This window comes from Macaca mulatta, chromosome 17 (genome assembly GCF_049350105.2).
Source record: "Macaca mulatta isolate MMU2019108-1 chromosome 17, T2T-MMU8v2.0, whole genome shotgun sequence".
NCBI lineage: Eukaryota > Metazoa > Chordata > Mammalia > Primates > Cercopithecidae > Macaca > Macaca mulatta.
In genome coordinates this window covers 4,991,205-5,010,010 of record NC_133422.1, presented here as the reverse complement: position 1 = coordinate 5,010,010, position 18,806 = coordinate 4,991,205, and the positions used below count along the sequence as shown (strand labels likewise).

At 48.0% G+C, this 18,806-nt stretch overlaps 1 protein-coding gene across 1 annotated transcript in view; it reads right to left on the bottom strand.

Moving 5' to 3' along the window:
* Positions 1-6,059: 6,059 nt before the first annotated feature.
* Positions 6,060-18,806, bottom strand: part of ATP12A (ATPase H+/K+ transporting non-gastric alpha2 subunit) — a 33,707-nt gene continuing 20,960 nt past the window's right edge. The window contains exons 13-23 of the mRNA XM_015120753.3: positions 17,421-17,596; positions 16,300-16,436; positions 11,889-12,039; positions 11,164-11,332; positions 10,922-11,076; positions 9,056-9,179; positions 8,704-8,849; positions 7,946-8,079; positions 7,655-7,756; positions 7,130-7,221; positions 6,060-7,045 (exon numbers count right to left, since the gene is read on the bottom strand). Coding sequence (XP_014976239.3) covers positions 7,017-7,045; positions 7,130-7,221; positions 7,655-7,756; positions 7,946-8,079; positions 8,704-8,849; positions 9,056-9,179; positions 10,922-11,076; positions 11,164-11,332; positions 11,889-12,039; positions 16,300-16,436; positions 17,421-17,596 — 1,415 coding nt within the window. The 3' untranslated portion in view covers positions 6,060-7,016. The remainder of the gene's footprint in view (positions 7,046-7,129; positions 7,222-7,654; positions 7,757-7,945; positions 8,080-8,703; positions 8,850-9,055; positions 9,180-10,921; positions 11,077-11,163; positions 11,333-11,888; positions 12,040-16,299; positions 16,437-17,420; positions 17,597-18,806) is intronic.

Genomic DNA, 18,806 nt, shown 5'->3' with positions numbered 1-18,806 from the left:
AGGTCCTCACATCCCCAGCCAGCCTCCTCCCCGCCCCTGCCCGGTTGCGTCACAAGTCAGAAGGTTGGCAGATCAGTGCGGAGTTAGAGTCAGCAGATGTAGCTTTGTGTCCTGACACCCGGTTCCCAAATTAAGCCCAGGTCTGCCTGGGATGCCATCCTCACGCCTCAGCAGGACCAGGCCCCTCCCGTGCCAAGGGTTCGGGGGCACACCAGGGACTCAGGGCCTGGCGCTTTTCTTGGTCTCTGCTACAGATGGGCCCTTTTCTTCTTTTTTTAAATTTATTTTTTATTTTTATGTTAGGTTCAGATGTGCAGGTTTGTTACATGGATCTATTTCATGGTGCTGAAGTTTGGGTTTCTAATGATCCGGTTCCCCAAGGGGTAAACAGTGCTCAGTAGGTAGCTGTTCTATACCTGCCTCCCTTCCTCCCTCCCTCCACCCGCGTTTGGAGTCTCCAGTGTCTGTTGCTCTCATCTTTGTGTTCAAGGGTACCCAGTGTTTAGCTGCTACTTGGAAGTGAGAGCATGCGGTATTTGATTTTCTGTTTTTGCATTAATTTGCTTAAGGTAATGGTTTCAGCTGCATCCATGCTGCTAGGAAGGGCATCCTTTTCTATCGCTACGTAAGCCCCTCCTTATGGACAGCCTTTAGCATCCTGGCTCGTGTGTAAGGTGGCTTTCTGCAGATCTTTACCGTAGCCCTTGATGGGCTGATTAGAGTTCTCCTCCCACAGGCAATCTTATTTCTGTCTGTAGGGGTTTGGTCAATGGATACTGCAGCCCCCCTAGGAATACCAGGTGGAATGCTAGACCCAGGCCATGGGGTCTCTGCCCACATTGACTTTGTCCTGGAGGGAGCTGGCTCACAGGGACATGGCTGTGACTCACCTGGGCACATCTTTGGCCCCTGCCCCTTCCTCTGCTTCACCTCTGCAATTGGAACCCTACTTCTCAAGGCTGAGTTGGGTGCCTTGCCTCCTGGCATCCTCCACTGTTGCCAACCAAAGATGGTCTCCCTGGACACCCACAGCACTGTATACCTCTCAAGACCTGGGCCAAATCCTGCCCCTGGTTGACAGTTTATTTGCAGACATGCCTGGTCTTCCCTATTGCGTCATTTCGTCCTCTCAGACCAGCACAGCATTGATCTGCACTGTGCTGTGTTCGCAGCAGGTGCTTCACTTGAAACCGTGAAAGTGGTTGGGGGTGGTGGCTCACACCTGTAGTCCCAGCACTTCGGGAGGCCAAGGTGGGTGGATCACTTGAGCCCAGGAGTTCAAGACCAGCCTGGGCAATATGGCCAACCTCCATTTCTACAAAAATTAGCTGGGCGTGATGGAGTGCACTTGTAGTCCCAGCTACTCAGAAGGCTGAGGCAGGAGAACTGCTTGAACCTGGGAGGCAGAAGTTGCAGCTGAGATTGCACCATTGCACTCACTCTGGCACTCCAGCCTGGGTAACTGAGCGAGACTCTGTCTCAAAAAAAAAAAAAAAGAAAAAGAAAAAAAAAAGAAAGAAAAAAGAAAAGAAAAAAAGATTGAGAGCAGAGGCGGCGGGGGCAGGTGGAGTGGAAGAAATCCCTTTATGTAAATAGAAAATGTAAAAAAAAATTAGAAAAAAATAAATCCCCCAAACTGCAAATAAACTCTTGCATTGAAATGCTTCACTCCACCGAATCTCAATTTACCTGCACAGCAAGTCTGAGGAGGGCAGCTTCTATTCCTTTCAGGCTTTTACCTTAAATTTCCAGTTAACTTTATCTTAGAACCTCTGGACCAAGAAGATAAAATCCCGCAAGCTGGGTTCTGGTATGTCAGAGGGGAGGGTGGAAAAGTAGGAATGGAGCCGGGGAAGAAAGAACTTGCTGAGAGAACTGGTCTGAAGCAGAAAAAAACAGCATCCCTGCACGATAGCAGAATGGCCCTGGAGCAGGCGGGGGTTCAGGAGCTCGGGCTGGCTGGGTGCCTGACTTCACGGAGGGGCTGAGAAGGACCCTAAATGAGGAGGGAATTGTGCTTTTCTTCCTCTGTTCATTGTGTGAGGATAATTTTTTCATACAGATATAAAAGTGAACACATATTAAAGATTTTTTGAAAAGCTCGCCACTTAAATAGGAAACTAGGCAGTTGTTACCATCTACTGAAAAGAGCAAAGAGGCACGCGTTTATCTGGAATGAGGAATGTTGGTTGATGGTGCAAAGGAAGCAAAACTGGCTTTTCTGGGGAGGAAAGGTCTTCACTCCTCCGGATAGGATTCATTTGCATATCTGTAGAAATACTTTGCCTTGCTCTCAGTTATCCATAACCTGCAGCGCTGGAAGATAGAACTCAACACCTGCAGGTTATGCTCTAGAGGCATCTATTTTCCACTGAAGGGCAAACTCTCCCTTAACCACCTTCCAGATTCTACAGTGGAGCCTCTTAGTGGGCAGGAGAGGTCACAGTGCCAGGAAGTCAGTGGGCCTCTAGGCTTAGCTTCCTGAGTGTAAAGCATGGCTGATGCCACAGCTGACGGGGCCGTTGTGAGCCTTAATAAGATCATGCTGTTAGGAACCCAGAACATAATAGATACTTAATAAATATCAGTGATTGCCACTGTCTTTTTAAGAGACATTAGATGCCACTAGTGGAATGATGATAGCAGAATGAACAAATGTGGAGAACTCATGATCTTCGTAGAGTCAGAAGCACCTGTCCAGGCTCTTAAGGAGTGCAGCCCGTGTGCAATGAGACCTATGTCTTGTTCTAGGCTCCTGGTGAGATGACACCTGCCTGAGCATCTCCACTGTCTCTGTCTCGATTGTGATGTGGGCAGTCAGGGTGGTTGTGAGCCTTTCTAGGAGCCTGAGTTGAACATACATGTCTCGAGTCACCTAGAGGCAATCCCCCTTAAGAAACTCCTCCATTGAGTGTGTGTATCTGGTTGAAGGTACACTCACCAGTTACCACAGCCTGGTCTGCCTCCCATCCTCTACACAGAAGCCAAAATGATCTGGATCACTTTGGAACACGTCAACTGGATCAGGACACCACTTTTGTTGTCTTCAATAGCTTATTTGTTTTTGTAGAGATGGGGTCTCCCTATGTTGCCCAGGCTGGTCTCAGACTCCTGGTCTCAAGTGATCCTCCTGCCTCAGCCTCCCAAACTGCTGAGATTAAAGGTGTGAGCCACTGCACCAGGCCTAATAGCTTGTTTTGAAATTAAATCCAACCTCCTTCATTTGGTCTCTGAGCCCCTCTAGGGTGAGATTCTTGCCTGTCCCTCCAGGTCCCCGTTCCCCAGTCTTCCCTGGCTATGTGTTCCTTCTAGGTCCCTCTGACCTCTCAGAGCTTTTGCTCATGCCGTTCCCTTTTCCTGTCATTCTGTCTGCTTCTTTGCATTCATCTCCTCAAAAAGGACTTTGCTGGGCCGGGCATGGTGGCTCACGCCTGTAATCTCAGCACTTTGGAAGGCCGAGGTGGACAGATCACCTGAGGTCAGGAGTTCAAGACCAGCCTGGCTAACATGATGAGACCCTGTCTCTACTAAAAATACAAAAATTAGCCAGGTGTGGTGGTGGGTGCCTGTAGTCCCAGCTACTGGGGAGGCCAAGGCTGGAGAATCACTTGAATCCAGGAGGCAGAGGTTGCAGTGAGCCAAGATTGTGCCACTACACTCCAGCCTGGGCTACAGTGCAAGACTCTGTCTCAACAACAACAAAAAGGACTTTGCCCTATTTAAAAGGACTTAGCTGACCACCCTCAATCCTATCACCCGGTTTTCTAAGCCCCATTATGCCTTTTCAAGACCTTATCACAATTTGTATTTTCTTTTCGCCCCTCTACTGGTGTCCTGGCACCATGATCCATCTTGTTCCGGGCTGTGTTCTGGAGCCATACAGGAGCACTTCCTACATCTTTGTTGAATTATAAAAAGCTCTATGGTTGACTGAGAGTTCATAGCTTAATGATAGGCCAGATAAATATTCTTTTTCTATTGCTGGGGGGGTGTGTAAACTGATATAGCTTAGCTAAAGATAAATTAGGCAGTGTGTAGCCAGAGCCTTAACAATGCTCTGAATGCCTTAATTCCAATTTGAGGAATCTTGTATAAAACGGAGATGTGTGGTACAATATTGAGAATAAGATGCAGCCTTTTTGAGAAGGATGCCTAGCAGGAAATTAATGAGCTATCTCACAGTGCAGGTAGAGTCAGCGAAAGCACTCTCAATCTAGAATACTGTGCAGTCATTAACCCCAGGTTTTTGATGTTAAATAAAAAAGGCAGAATTGAAAACTTCATTTAATTTTACCTAAAAATAAATATATGCATGGAAAAACTCCAAAGAAATAATTACTCTTTCATTTAGGTATATGACTACATAGTGAGATTCAGGGTGATTTTAATTTACTTTTTAATCTCATTTATTCTAAATGTGTTATTTAAGAAAATAGCTCATTTAGAGCTGCAATTTTATAATCAGAATAAAATAGATTGTTTTAAAAAACAAAGACTCTAGGAATTCAGCGTCATGTTTAGGTCTCTGAGATACTCTACCACATCAATTAGATTTAAATTGACATCACTTTTTTCCTATAATAAAAGCTATCTAGGCTTCAGTTGGTCAATTAAATAGTTCTTCCAAAAACACCCCTGAAATGGGATTTTATTGCCTTTTTCTGTCTCCAACTTAAGAAAGTTACTCGATATAGTAGTGTCTCTTCCGGGATTTCTTAAGTTAGTTATTTGTTTATTTGAGTGTCACCTTTTGCGAGAGTAAATAAGCACAATTATGAACGTTATTTCATACACAGTTCCTGCTATGAAGAGGCTTCTAATTCCAAGTCAACTCCGTTCAACCCCAATCCAACCCCAAGTTAAACCTTGCAGCTTTGTGCTAAATTGATGGCCTTGTCCTGCTGGCATTGGCAGGACCAAGAGCTGCCAAGCGTTGCAGCCACGAGCACTCGGGTGGCCTGTCAGGAAAGAGTAAGTAAGGTCAAGCTATTCTTAGCTGAAGTCTAGAAAGCATTAGCTGCCTTGTTGAGACTGGAATGAGAAAGCCATGACCACACTGCCCAAACCATTCTGGGAAGCGTTTCCAGTTCATTGGAACTACTGACAGATTAGTCCCATGATAATTGTGGTTGAACATAGATGACAAATCTCCAGAGGACAGCAACGTTATTTCAGCTTACATGGCTGCACACAATACACACTGGAATCTACATACATAAAGTTACAAGGATAGTCTCCTTCCCTCTTTCCTGCTCCTACATGTGACCCCAAGAGCATGGTGACTCTAGGGCTGCCTTTTCCTGTCCCACAGATGCCACCCGAGAGCCATCAGCTCCAGATGCCCCCGAGTGAAAGACTATAATGGAGAGAGGTGACGGGGCAGGCCACTGGATGAGGAAAGTTTAACCAAACATAATTCTCAGATTCTGTCAAATCAGTTAGTGCGAGGTGTGCAGTTGATGGAAAGGCTGTGGAACCCTTCTCTCGAGTGCTGCTGCAGAAAGACGGGCCCTCCCACAGGCGTCCGACCAAGAATTGTGGGCACATCAGAGGCCCCGGCTGGAGCCCTGGGTCCATGAGGAAGAGTTCAAAAGAAAAATCCTGGCCGGGCGCGGTGGCTCAAGCCTGTAATCCCAGCACTTTGGGAGGCCGAGGCGGGTGGATCACGAGGTCAGGAGATCGAGACTATCCTGGCTAACATGGTGAAACCCCGTCTCTACTAAAAATACAAAAAACTAGCCGGGCGTGGTGGCGGGCGCCTGTAGTTCCAGCTACTTGGGAGGCTGAGGCAGGAGAATGGCGTGAACCCAGGAGGCGGAGCTTGCAGTGAGCGGAGATCACGCCACTGCACTCCAGCCTGGGAGACACAGCGAGACTCCGTCTCAAAAAAAAAAAAAAAAAAAAGAAAAGAAAAATCCTACATTTCCAGATCTTCCACAGATAAGTAAAATGACCAGAAGGAGCAAGGAAAAGAAAATAAGAAATCATATCTTACTATTTTTGTCCTATGCTCTTCATTCTAGAAAAATATGAATCAATTAGAACACCACAACTAAACCTGGGTTTATAAAACATCTTTTACTTAAAAATGAAACCTTTCCGGGCCTGTCAACATGGGTGTGTCACACATGAATATACCTAAGTTAAAACATGAAACATGACTGACAAAACGTCATTGCTGGAGAGCACCTGACAACTGATTTACAAGAAATATTACTATCGAAACCACAACAGCTCTCTGCTAGGGTTGAATCCTGGTGAAGAAAGCCCCTCGGATTAGCTGAGCATTTTGAGTTAGGATATGCAAAATGAACTGGGAGCTGTTTTGGAGGAGCTGACGTAGGGGTGGAGGGCGACATGGGTCTAAAGGGCGGGAGAGGTGACCAGAGGTGGGACGGGGTGACATGGCCAGGGAAACTGTCACAGCCAGGTGGCAAGGGCCTTCAAGAAGGACGTCTCAGAGTCAAACGAGTCAAAGCTGAGGTCATGCTTGCGGCTGTGATGTAAACCTGCCGCCACTTCCATCTCCTGCAGACCCTGGGGTGAGTTGGCCTTTTTTGAGCAAGGAGACCATGAAAACACACCTTCTCAGGGGGGATTCGCAGAAATCTTAGGGAGGTCATGGGGCCTTTAATAGCGTGTGGAAAGGAGTTCTGAGCAATCCTAGCTAGAGCTCAAGGCAGGCCCCAGTAGATGCCTGGGTTACACAAGACTATTAACATCAAGGAGCTTCATATACATATAAACACATTCTTCCCTGTACCATTACCTCAAAATGTACATATTTTTTTAACAAGGAGATGGAGATAGAAGAGAAGATCCTATATAAAGAGTTCAATTTCAGTTTTAAAATGCAAAACGTCAGTGAGTATCCTGCATACAGCTTTCTGCATGAAAATTTCCTCTTGTTGAATTTTGACAATGTCTGCCCTTCAGAGGAATCTCCCAGCAAATGGTCAGAAGATGAACAAGTGCGCCCCAACGTGCCACTGTGAGACATAGGAAGTGAGGTGGTCTTAATAATACATGTTCTTATCCCACCAGCCTGTAGAGGTAGAAAAAAGCACATCAGAAATGGAGAGTCTGTTGAAGTGGGTAAACAGAGCCTCTAAAATCATAGGCTACTCACTTCCAGGGTAGAGCCTGATGAAGAGCTTCCGCACCTCGTCATACACCCAGATCAGGATGGCGTGCGGCACAGCCACAAACCAGTACTGAGCCCTGGAAGCAGAGGGGTGGAGGGTGAGCCCTGACTCATCCACAGGAATAGCCCAACCCTGCCCAATGGGAATGGGGCTTCTCGTTCATTTGTCCTGCTTTACTGCAAAGAACAACAAATCCACGAGGTCCCACAACACAAAGCTGGAAAGCTCCTGGTTTAACCCGCACTGTGACTGCCAGAAGCAATGTCTGCCTTTGAAGCAACCTGTTGGATGAGGATGAAGGCGGGTTGGTGAGGTCTAGAAAACCCATTTCCACTTGTGGAAAATGCAGATCAAAGCTTTGGCCTCATAGAGCATGGGATCAGTTTGACGTCTTTTGAAAAGACTTGGGGGAGGAACCTGGAAACCTGGGAATCCTCAGGTTTATTTAGGTTGTGACAGCTCAAAGCAGAGGCTGGCTCTTTCCTCCATGCTGCTGACGGTAAACTCACCTAAGCATGGTGAAACTCAAGGCTGTGACACTTCCAAGGCCATAGGAGAGGACCAGCCCAATGACGATCTGTGAGGCGATCCCCACCCAGATGACTTTATTTCTGCAAGACACGCAAAAGCAGACAGACTTGGGATTCTTGTGGCTTCATGATTGTACACCCAGCCGCCAGAAGAGTCAATGCCTCTGGGGTTACAGGTGTGGCCAGAACTCGGTCTTGTGAAAAACAAATCATCGTCATCCTTGCACGGCAGGCCCAGGGCTGCGCCAGGAGGCCGGGCACAGGCAGTACCTGAAGGGACCCTGTTGGAAGATGGAATTCCTCCGCGTTTTCCTGATGATCAGATCTGCTATTTGCTGGACTAGGATGCCAACAAAGAAAGCCGTGTAGCCCGTCCATTCTAGGTATGCCCTCTGGTACCTTGTCTGTGAACGGGCAGACAAGGAAGAGACCATGAGGCCCAAAGGAAAACTTCTAGGAAATTGCAGTGCAGTTCTCTACAGCTTCATGCTGTCTCCACACCTCACCCAGACTGAGAGTGGGCCACCTCCTAGTGTTTGGAAAGAAACATTTTTCCTTCCTGAACCAGCTGAGTAGGGGAAAATGTTAATCTTTTAAAAATTATCATTACTATTATTTTTAATACAGGTAGGGTCTCATTGGCCAGGTTGGTCTCAAACTCCTGGGCTCAAGTGATTCTCCCTCCTCAGCTTCCCAAAGCGCTGAGATTACAGGCGTGAGCCACCGCACCCGGCCTGAACGATGTAAATTTATTTGGACCCACTGTAGGTGTGGCTGGGCTGGTCACTCTTCTATACCAATGGCAAAGCTGAAGTTAAAAAAGGGACCTCTTGGCGTCCAGTCCGAGAGAGGAGGCTGCGTCTTGAGACCCGGCAAAGGCCAAACACGTGTCAGCAAGGGGGCCCTGAGCCCTATTAATTAAAGCTTTCCCAGGCTGTCAGGGACATGGAGGTTCTGTGTAAGTCTGGGCAGGGCAATCAGCATGGAGAGAATCAGGTGGACTCTGTGGCAGGGCTCCCGCCACTCACCCATTCCTGCCCATAGCTGTCTTCCAAGTCATTCACGTAGTCCTTCTCCCATTCTACCCGCAGGTTAATGAGACTGCGGGGCAGAAAGCCCTCCTGTGCATAGACAGTGAAATACACAAGGAAAGCTCCCAGGGCTTGCATGAGGCCTGAAAGAACAAGAGAGATAGGACACAGGTTCTATGATGGCCTCAGGGAACTGCCTCGTCCTGTCCCTGTCGGCTCTTGGTTCCCCCTCCCTCCCCAACCCAGGCCTTGTAGGAAAACCACACTTTCTGACTGTGTCCCCGACTCCAGTGAATTCAGTTCTCGGGGCAGGCCCTGGTGTGATGCGGAAGACGTGCCCTCATCGTACCAATGTGCAGGTACGAGTACACGGCAAGCGGCTGGTTCACCAGTCTGTCCTTCTTCTTGTGGCGAGGTTTCCTGTTCATGATGTCACTTTCAGCTTTCTCATAGGCCAAGGCGATGGAGGGGATCTAGAGGGGAAGAGGCTGGTGAGGTCTAACCCCAGGATGCTCTGCTCTACCCACAGTAGGGGAGCGGGGCTGGGGTGGGTGGGGCACTGGCTGGATGAGGTGGGGGCATGGAGCTGGCCCATCAGGCTATAGGCAGTAGAGGGCATGTTGTCTGTATGGGAATTTAAGAATAGTGCCTTTAGAAATCAGCTGCTTTTTATCACCCTGTGCTGGCAGTTCTGAAGACTGCGGGTGATAAAGCACTCTTCCCCTACAGGGAGGATTTCTATGCCGTCCTCTCCCTCCGGGTGGGAGGACCTGCTGAAAGACATGATTGCACCCCACCTCCAGACTTCCCGATTCAGGAGCACTGGACTGGAGCCAGAGAATTTGCATTTCTTTCTTTCCTTTTAGACAATGGGTGTACAACCTATTTTCATTCCTAGCCCAGTTATCTGCAATAACATTTTTATTTTATTTGTTCTTAATTTTTAGTTTTTAAGAGACTAGGTCTCTCTTGTGTTGACCAGGCTGGACTCTAACTCCTGAGCTGAAGCAATCCTCCCGCACTGGCCTTCTGAGTAGCTGGGGCTGCAGGTGTCCACCAGTACCCAGGGTGTGCATGTCTAGCAAGCTCCCAGGAGATGCCCGCACCGGGCTTGGAGAAGCGCTGCAGCAGAGCCAGGCAGGCAAATGTGAAGGGCTTGGAAAATGACCCCTCAACTTTGGGGACCGCAATATCCCTCAGAGGGAGAGGCATCTCCAGTCTCTCTAGGAATTAGGGATTACCTGGGTGTTATAGAAAACAAGAGACGGGAAGGGGGCAATGTGAAGGGCCAGTGTCCTGCTAAGAATTCAGCTTGCTGTCTGTTGCTTTCCCTGCTTGCCCATGTAAACCACAGACCTGGGCAGCTTTCACGGGGCTTTCTTTACATGGATATTGGAAAAGGGGAATGTTTAGGTGACATTACTGTAGGGCAAGGCTTTATAAAGTCTTCATAACCACTACTTCTTACTGTGTTTAGGTAAAGGGCTCCCATGTCAGAGTCTCTTACTTAACAGGGGGTGGCTGTGAGACGATCACTTTAGTCACTGGGCCCCAGTGGTTATTTGGATGACTGAGTGACAGCTCCATCTTCCCAAAAGAAAAGGGAGGCACACAGGCTGAAACTGACCAATGGCATTTCTTTCTTTCTTTCTTTTTTTGAGGATGAAGACTCATGTCTTGAAAAGCTTGCTATAGGCCAGGTGTAGTGACTCACGCCTGTAATCCCAGCACTTTGGGAGGTCGAGACAGGTGGATCACTTGAGGCCAGGAAACCCCATCTCTACTAAAAATACAAAAATTAGCCAGGTGTGGTGGCACAAGCCTGTAGTCCCAACTACCTGGGAGGCTGAGGTGGGAGAATTGCTTGAGCCCAGAAGGCGGAGGTTGCAATGAGCCGAGATAGCACCACTGTACTCTAGCCTGGGCGATGACAGTGAAACTCTGTCTCAAGAGAAAAAAAAAAAAGTCACTGTAGACTGATTTTAATTTCCAAACATTTGGCAGATGCCTCTGGACCCTTGCTTTGAGGTGTGGCATGTGGACCGGTAGAATGGGCACCATCTGAGAACCTGTGAGAAATGCAGAGCTACAGGCCCCGTCGCATGGAAGCCGAGAAGCATTGAGTTAGTCCGTCCCCTGCCCTTGAAGGTAGCGACCCTGAACTCGACCTCCCCGGGGGCAGGCATCACACCCTGTTCCCTTCAGTGTCACTTACAATGTCTGTCCCCAAGTCAATGAACAGAATGGTGATGGTTCCAATGGGCAGAGGGAGCCCGACGATGATGTAGATCAGAAAGGGGCACAGCTCAGCAATGTTCTTGGTCAGGGTGTAAGCAATCGTCTTCTTGAGGTTGTCAAAGATCAGGCGACCTAGGCAGAGAGGTCTCTCCTTCAGAACTTGCTTCTAGTCCCCCAGACCACCCTGGCCCTTGGGAAGACGCCCTGAGACTCACTCACCTTCCTCCACCCCAGTGACGATGGACGCAAAGTTGTCGTCCAGCAAGACCATGTCGGCTGCGTTTTTGGCTGCGTCAGAACCTGCTATCCCCATGGCAACCCCAATGTCTGCCTTCTTTAGAGCCGGAGAGTCATTAACTCCATCCCCTGTCACAGCAACAACGGCATCCTGCAGCGGGGGACCCAGGGAGAAAGTGGGAGTGGGCAGGCCCAATGGGTTGCAGGCCTGGAACAGCAACGCGGCCACCCTTTCTCTTGAGGTTGCGAGGACGATTATGGCTGAACTGAAGGGCCCATTTAGGGGAAAAGACAAAGATGAGAAATCTTAGAAACAGGAACAAGGATCGCTGAACAAGATGTGTGCAAATGAGGACAACCGAAAGCGCAGGTGTTTTATATCTTCTGTCTTCACATTTTTTGTTTCATATCTTTGCATTTTAAATCTTTCTTCACTCACACTTATCACAGTGGCAAATGCTTCACCTCAGAAGCCCCGGGCTCTCATGATAAAATGCAGAGAGCTGGGTTAGCCTTTCGGGGAACATGTGGTGTGGGTCTCAAAGGAGGACAGGGCCAGCCCACCTGAGAGGGTGGAAAGGTCAGGTGATGAGGACGAGCCAAGAACTCTCTCAAGGCACCACAGCCCAATGTGAGATCCGGACCTCTGCACTTGCCCATGGACAGTGATGGGCCTGTCAGTCCTCTGGATGCTGCTGTCCACCCACCTGCCTCTGACAGCCCTCCACAATGATCAGCTTCTGCTGGGGGGATGTCCGGGCAAAGACAATTTCCTGGTAGTTGGCTAAGATCTCATCCACCTGTTCCGAGCTCATGTCCTTCAGCTCCATGCCAGTCACCACAGCAGCCTTGGCATCCCTAGAAGGGCCAGAAGAAACTGGGTGAGGCCCGAGGGCAGATCTTAGGTTAAAACACTGGTCCAGGCAGGATGCTGGCTGAAGCCTCTGACTTGACCTGGAACCCAGTGTCCTTCATACCTAATGCTCTAGCGAGGTAACAGGAGTCCTGGGAACACGTTAGTCTCCATTTCAAGAGGGCAAACTGAGGCTAAAATGTAACACCATTTCTTGGTATCATATAACCATAGGAATAAAAAAAACCAGGTAGCCTCATCCCTACTAGAACAGGTGAGCGTGGTACTTCCTAGAGCAACGCTTGACTTCAGAAGTAAAAGGAAGTTAAAAAACTGCCCATTCGTGGCCAAACGCAGTAGCTCATGCCTGTAATCCCAGCACTTTGGGAGGCTGAGTAGGAGGCTCACTTGAGGCCAAGAGTTCAAGACCAGCCTGGGCAACATAGTGAGAGCCCCTGTCTCTACAAATAACTTTTAAAAATTATCCAGGTATGGTGGCATGTGCCTGTGGTCCCAGCTACTCATGAGGCTAAGACAGGAGGATTGCTTGAGCCTGGGGGGTTGAGGCTGCAGTAAGCCATGATCATGACACTACACTCAAGCCTGGGTGACACAGTGAGGCCCTGTCTCAAAAACAAAAACAAAAATAAAACCCCCAAACTGCCTGTTCGTACGTTTTGGGTCCTAGAATTCTTTTATGCCCAAACAAGGGGTAATAATTATTTGCTGTTGTTTATTTCAGATTTACAGAGTGTCATCTTTGTGCGATGTGCTATGTAGGCAGCAGTTGACTGAAGTCTTTGAGCAGCACTATTCCCTGCTGACTATAAAGGTAAGGCTCTAGGGCCTATTGATGATGCAGAGCTGCCTGCGCCACTCCCCTGCTAAAACTCTTCCGCGGCTTTCCACTGTGCTTGGAGTAGACCTCAGAAGCCCTAACTTTAGCCAGCGAGCCTAGGTGGGGCCTGCGCTGTCAAGCTTCACCTCGCCTTGGGCTCTCCCTCCTGCCCCCTGGATGCTCTCAGTTCTGATATCCTCCATCCCCCGTACCCTAAGGCCTTCACGGGTCTCGCTCCCTGACCAGGAATGGGCATCTCTCACCTCAGCTTCTCGTGGCTAACACTACATTTCAGCCTTCAAATCTCAGCTTAAACACTGTAGGTACAAACCACTGCAGGTCCTTTTCTTTGCAATTGGCAAGTTTTGGGCATTTTAGGTCTGTTTTTCCTCTTGGTGCTAAGTATTGGGATTCTAGCCCTTGACTCAAACTACAGGTCTTCTTAATTGCTGGTAAAAAATAATCAAAGTAAGAGAAGAAAGAAGGGATGTTTCCTTTCCCCTTACACCTGCTAAGATGCAATTTTTATATGGTCATGAACAAGAGCTGATGAAGTGAATAACTGAAAACATTCACAAAAGCATCCGCTTCACTCAGTGTGGTGATTCGTACACAAATGTGCAGTCCACTTTCCCTTTTGTGGCCATGAGCAGAGTGGCAGTGGCCAAGAGGAAGTTCAGTCCCTTTGTGACTTTTGACTGAGGCCAGAATCATAAAAGGCATTTCAATGCACCTTCCCACATTTGTAGGAAGATTATATCTTTCTCTCGTTCCAAAGAGCTGAGACAGAATCACATTCTGGGGTCCGCTCCAAGCACAGTTCCATCCATGCACATCCGAAAGGATGAGGAAGTTGAGGTTGCACAAGGACACTATACAGGTCAGCAAATTGGGAAAGCAGTCCAGGTTTATAGGAAGAAATGTGCCATTTATACACAACAGGAGCATAGGAGGAGGCTAAGGGCATGACCATTGTGTGCATATCACCCAGCACGTGGCCATCACCAGGCTAAAACTGGACAGCAAATATAAAAAGGAAGGAATTGAGAAGATGCAGGAATAAGGTATCTTATATACAACTTTCATTAAAAATTGCTAAAATGGGCCAGGCGCAGTGGCTCACGCCTGCAGTCCCTGCACTCTGGGAGGCCAAGGTGGGCAGATCATTTACAGCCAAGAGTTAAAGACCAGCCTGGCCAACGTGGTGAAACCCTGTCTCTACTAAAAGTACAAAAATTAGCCGGGTGTGGTGGCACACGCCTGTAATCCCAGCTACTCAGGAGGCTGAGGCAGGAGAATTGCTTGAACCCAGGAGGTGGAGGTTACAGTGAGCAGAGATTTCACCACTGCCCTCCACACTCCAGCCTGGGTGACAGAGCAAGACTCCATCTCAAAAAAAAAAAATCTGCTAAAATGAAGCTGGGTGCAGTAGCACAATCCTGTAGTCCCAGCCACTTGGGAGGCTGAGAGGGGAGGATCCCTTGAACCCAGGAGGTCGAAGCTGCAGTGAGCTATGATCACACCATTGCACTCCAGCCTGGGTGATCTGACAGAAGGAGACCTTGTATCTAAAAAAAGACTCAGCTGGTCTGAAGGTAGTAGTGAATTATCTCAACTGATCGTTCACAGTCAGTTACAGATCAAACTCTTCTACTCTTTCCCCTCTTCTCACTACTGCGCTTGACCACTCTTAAAAAAATTCTTGGGAGGCCGAGACGGGCAGATCATGAGGTCAGGAGATCGAGACCATCCTGGCTAACACGGTGAAACCCCGTCTCTACTAAAAAATACAAAAAATTAGCCGGGCGAGGTGGTGGGTGCCTGTAGTCCCAGCTACTCAGGAGGCTGAGGCAGGAGAATGGCGTAAAAACGGGAGGCGGAGCTTGCAGTGAGCTGAGATCCGGCACTCCAGCCTGGGCGACACAGGGAGACTCCATCTCAATAAAAAAAAAAAAAAAACATTCTTTTAGGCCGGGCGTGGTGGCTCACGCCTGTAATCCCAGCACTTTGGGAGGCTAAGATGGGTGGATCACTTAAGGTCAGGAGTTCAAGAACAGCCTGGCCAACATGGCAAAGCCCTGTCTCTACTAAAAATACAAAATTAGCTAGGCATGGTGGTGGGCGCCTGTAATCCCAGCTGCTCAGGAGGCTGAGGCAGGAGAATCGCTTGAACCCAGGAGGTGGAGATTGCAGTGAGCTGAGATCACACCACTGCACTCCAGCCTGGGTGACTGACAGAGACTCTGTCTTAAAAAAAAAAAAAAAAAAAAAAAAAATTTGTTTAAAATTCTAAAGTGAAAAAAATATAATCCGATTATCTTACAAAGCCAAACAAATAAACAAGCCCCAAATTTGTTTTCATAGAGGGACGTTATGTAGACTAAAGGGCATTGCAAGACTCTTAGACTTCAGGTGCTGTTGCTGTGCCCAGAGGCGGGAGCCTTGGTTAGTTGTTTGGCTTGGTAATTTGTTATGACCTGACAGCTGTGTGTCCCTAAAAGACCTTAGTGCTTGGGGAAACTGAAGAGGTGCACTGGTCTTTCCTTCGTCTCCTGCATGCGTTAAAGTATAAACCAGCTAATGAACATTTCTTCTCAACCTGAGAATTTGGAGTCTTTGACTCATGGAGACCAGGCACAGCCCAGGCCACTCTCCCGCATGCCCAGCTCCCTAGCCCTGTGTGCCTCCTTCATTACACTGACCACATCATTATTAGCTTTGTTTCTGTCTCCTTGGCTCGATGGAAAGATCCCCAAGGGTGTGGGTAGTATTGTTCAGTTTGCTATGGTAGTTCCAGGTTTTGTCTGGTATGTAGTTGGCACACAATAAATAATTATTGAAAGAATAAATACACGAGTGAATGAACAGTTGGATGAACATGATTAAAAGACCTAAGGATAAACATGATTAAAAGAATTAGGAGAAACAAGGAAATAAAACTTGCCTTAAGAAGCTTCCATTCTATTTATTACCAAATAAAAAAGAAGGGTGTGTTTACACGTTATGAAACTGGGTGGATAAATACCCAAGATGCTTACCAAGGTGGGGTGCGTGAAACAACCCACAGGGTTCTTACGACTCCGAATTACGCAACTGCATCTATGGCAAGTAATTTCATATAAACCCTTTGTTTCAGTTTTTCTCATTCTAAGTTGGGCACAGTAGGTTTTGTGCCCAGAGCACACTGGATTTTGAAATTTCAAACAAGGAACACATAAAGGGTCATTTCATAGTATCAACACTGTGCCTGGCACATATTAGCTGCTCAGTAAAATTAGAGTGAATACATGGATATGCAAAATATAGCTCAAACCAGCCTACCTCTCAGAGCAAAAAGCTGATTTGTTCCAAGTACTGCAGCTCTTTAGAGCCAGTGGGGCCCCATGGGTATGAGCTGGAATTTTTGCTATGCGGCTCCTGTGCTTACCATTTGTTAACTTGCTCCACAGCAATGCTGAGGCGACGTGCAATGTCTTCCACTGTTTCACTGTTGGCTGAAATGATCCCCACACTCTTGGCGATCGCTTTGGCTGTGATGGGATGATCGCCAGTAACCATAATAACCTAGAGCACGCCAACGAGAAGGCCCATGGATAATGAAGAACTCGGCCAGTCAAAGTGGGGATGGCTCAGTATTGCCTACTCCATAGTGCCCTGGGAGAATGTGGCTGGTGATTACAGCGGCAGCTCTGGATCTACAAGACAACTGTCTTTGGAGGAAACACTAATCCCATTGGGTCTACCCTTGCTTCTAAGCTTCACACACTTCCTCCTCTGACACAAAAGGAAGCCCTTCCCCTTTGACGCCACTTTATTTGTGAAAGGGCTGGTGAGTGTCTACTTGGGGGCAGCCTCATGTTGCTTCAACAGTCTTAATATTAACATAGTAATGATGAACATGGATTATGGGGACTGAGCCTCAAGATTGGGTAATAAAGCCTTTTTTCTTTCTTTCTTTTTTTTTTTTTTGAGACGAGAGTTTCACTCTTGCTGCCCAAGCTGGAGTGCAATGGCATGATCTCGGCTTACCGCAACCTCCGCCTCCTGGGTTCAAGTGATTCTCCTGCCTCCGCCTCCCCAGTAGCTGGGATTACAGGTGTGCGCCACCACGCCTGGCTAATTTTTTGTATTTTTAGTAGAAACGGGGTTTCCCCATGTTAGCCATGGCTGGTCTTGAACTCCTGCCCTCAGGTGATCTGCCTGCCTCGGTCTCCTGAAGTGCTGGGATTACAGGTGTGAGCCACTGCGCCCAGCCAATAAAGCCTTTCAGTATCTACCATGGACTAGGGCGAGATATGGTCACTTCAAAGCACTAGGAGATTCTTCTCATTGCACTTACTGTGTATGTGGTTCATTCCACATAGACACAATCATGTTGTTTTTGTGGGACAGTTTCAGTAACTTTAGCACAGTGAAACTAGAAATAAAAATAGGAATTTGATATTTACTTGAAGACACCTAAATACTGACCGTCTCCTATGAAAAACATTATTAGAAAGGAACACGACATAGAGAGAGAGCTTCTTGAGTCAGGAAAATAACTCCCACCTTGATCCCTGCACTCCGGCATTTGGTGACTGCATCTGGCACAGTGGACCGAGGGGGATCGATCATTGACAAGAGTCCCACGAAACAGAGGTTGGAGGTCGGGAAGTTCATCGCGTCTGTGTCAAATTTGTAGGTTTCTGGAAACTCGTGTGCTGGCAGGTAGAGATGACAGAAACCTGTAATATGGATGAATTAGGGAGTCAGTGAAACTGGAATAGGAAACCAAAAAAAAAAAAAAATAAGAGGGGAACGTGCCGATACACCTCGGTCCTCTACTGTTTTACGAATACATTAGAATAAGCCAGAATTGTTTAATTTCTTCAACTCCATAATGCATTTCTTTAGGAAAGACATATTTTATCCAAATATAATTCACTGTGTGCTCATTAGACTCTGTGTTCTAGAAATATATCTTGCTGGCCGGGCGCGGTGGCTCACGCCTGTAATCCCAGCACTTTGGGAGGCCGAGGCGGGCGGATCACGAGGTCAGGAGATCGAGACCATCCTGGCTAACACGGTGAAACCCCGTCTCTACTAAAAAATACAAAAAACTAGCCGGGCGAGGTGGTGGCGCCTGTAGTCCCAGCTACTTGGGAGGCTGAGGCAGGAGAATGGCGTGAACCCGGGAGGCGGAGCTTGCAGTGAGCTGAGATCCGGCCACTGCACTCCAGCCTGGGCGGCAGAGGGAGACTCCGTCTCAAAAAAAAAAAAAAAAAAAAAAAAAGAAAGAAAGAAATATATCTTGCTATATTGCCAAGTTCTCGGGCGTACACAGTCTCCACTTCTGAAGCTTAGTAGGGCACAGAGTTAAAGGGATCGAGCACAGGGCCCGTCTCAGGGCAGAGACACACTTTAGCTGCGTCCTGACCCCTGGAGGGTCAAGACAGACTTCCCCGAGGAGGTCACATGCAAGCTGAACCCTGAGAGGGGCACAGATGATTTCTAGGGTAAAAAGGGAGGGTGGAGGTAGGAAGGCCATTTTCAGCAGAGAAAACAGCATGTGAAGAAACAAGGGGCTTCAGGGGAGGGGCACAAAGTTCAGTGTTAGATCAAGATAAGCCCAAAAGAAAGGCCAGCAGGAATGGGGCTGAGCCACCCTTTTCTGAGAAGGCATCAGCCTCTCATGGGCTGAGGTGGAAGGGACTCTTGTGTCTGGTGGGACCTCCAAGATCGTGTGATCAGCTTTCACATCCAGTTTATTTTCAGCCTGGCCCACTGCTTTGCAAACGTCAGTGGAGCAGGCTTTGAGAGGTCAAACACAAGTGGGCATCAGTCCCGTGTAGAGTACCCGGTGCTGTGGGTTACTTTATCTGCTTTGCCAACTCCAGTAGCTTTTAGAAACACACATTCTACAGATTGCATCTATATTGCTGAGGACTTCCATGG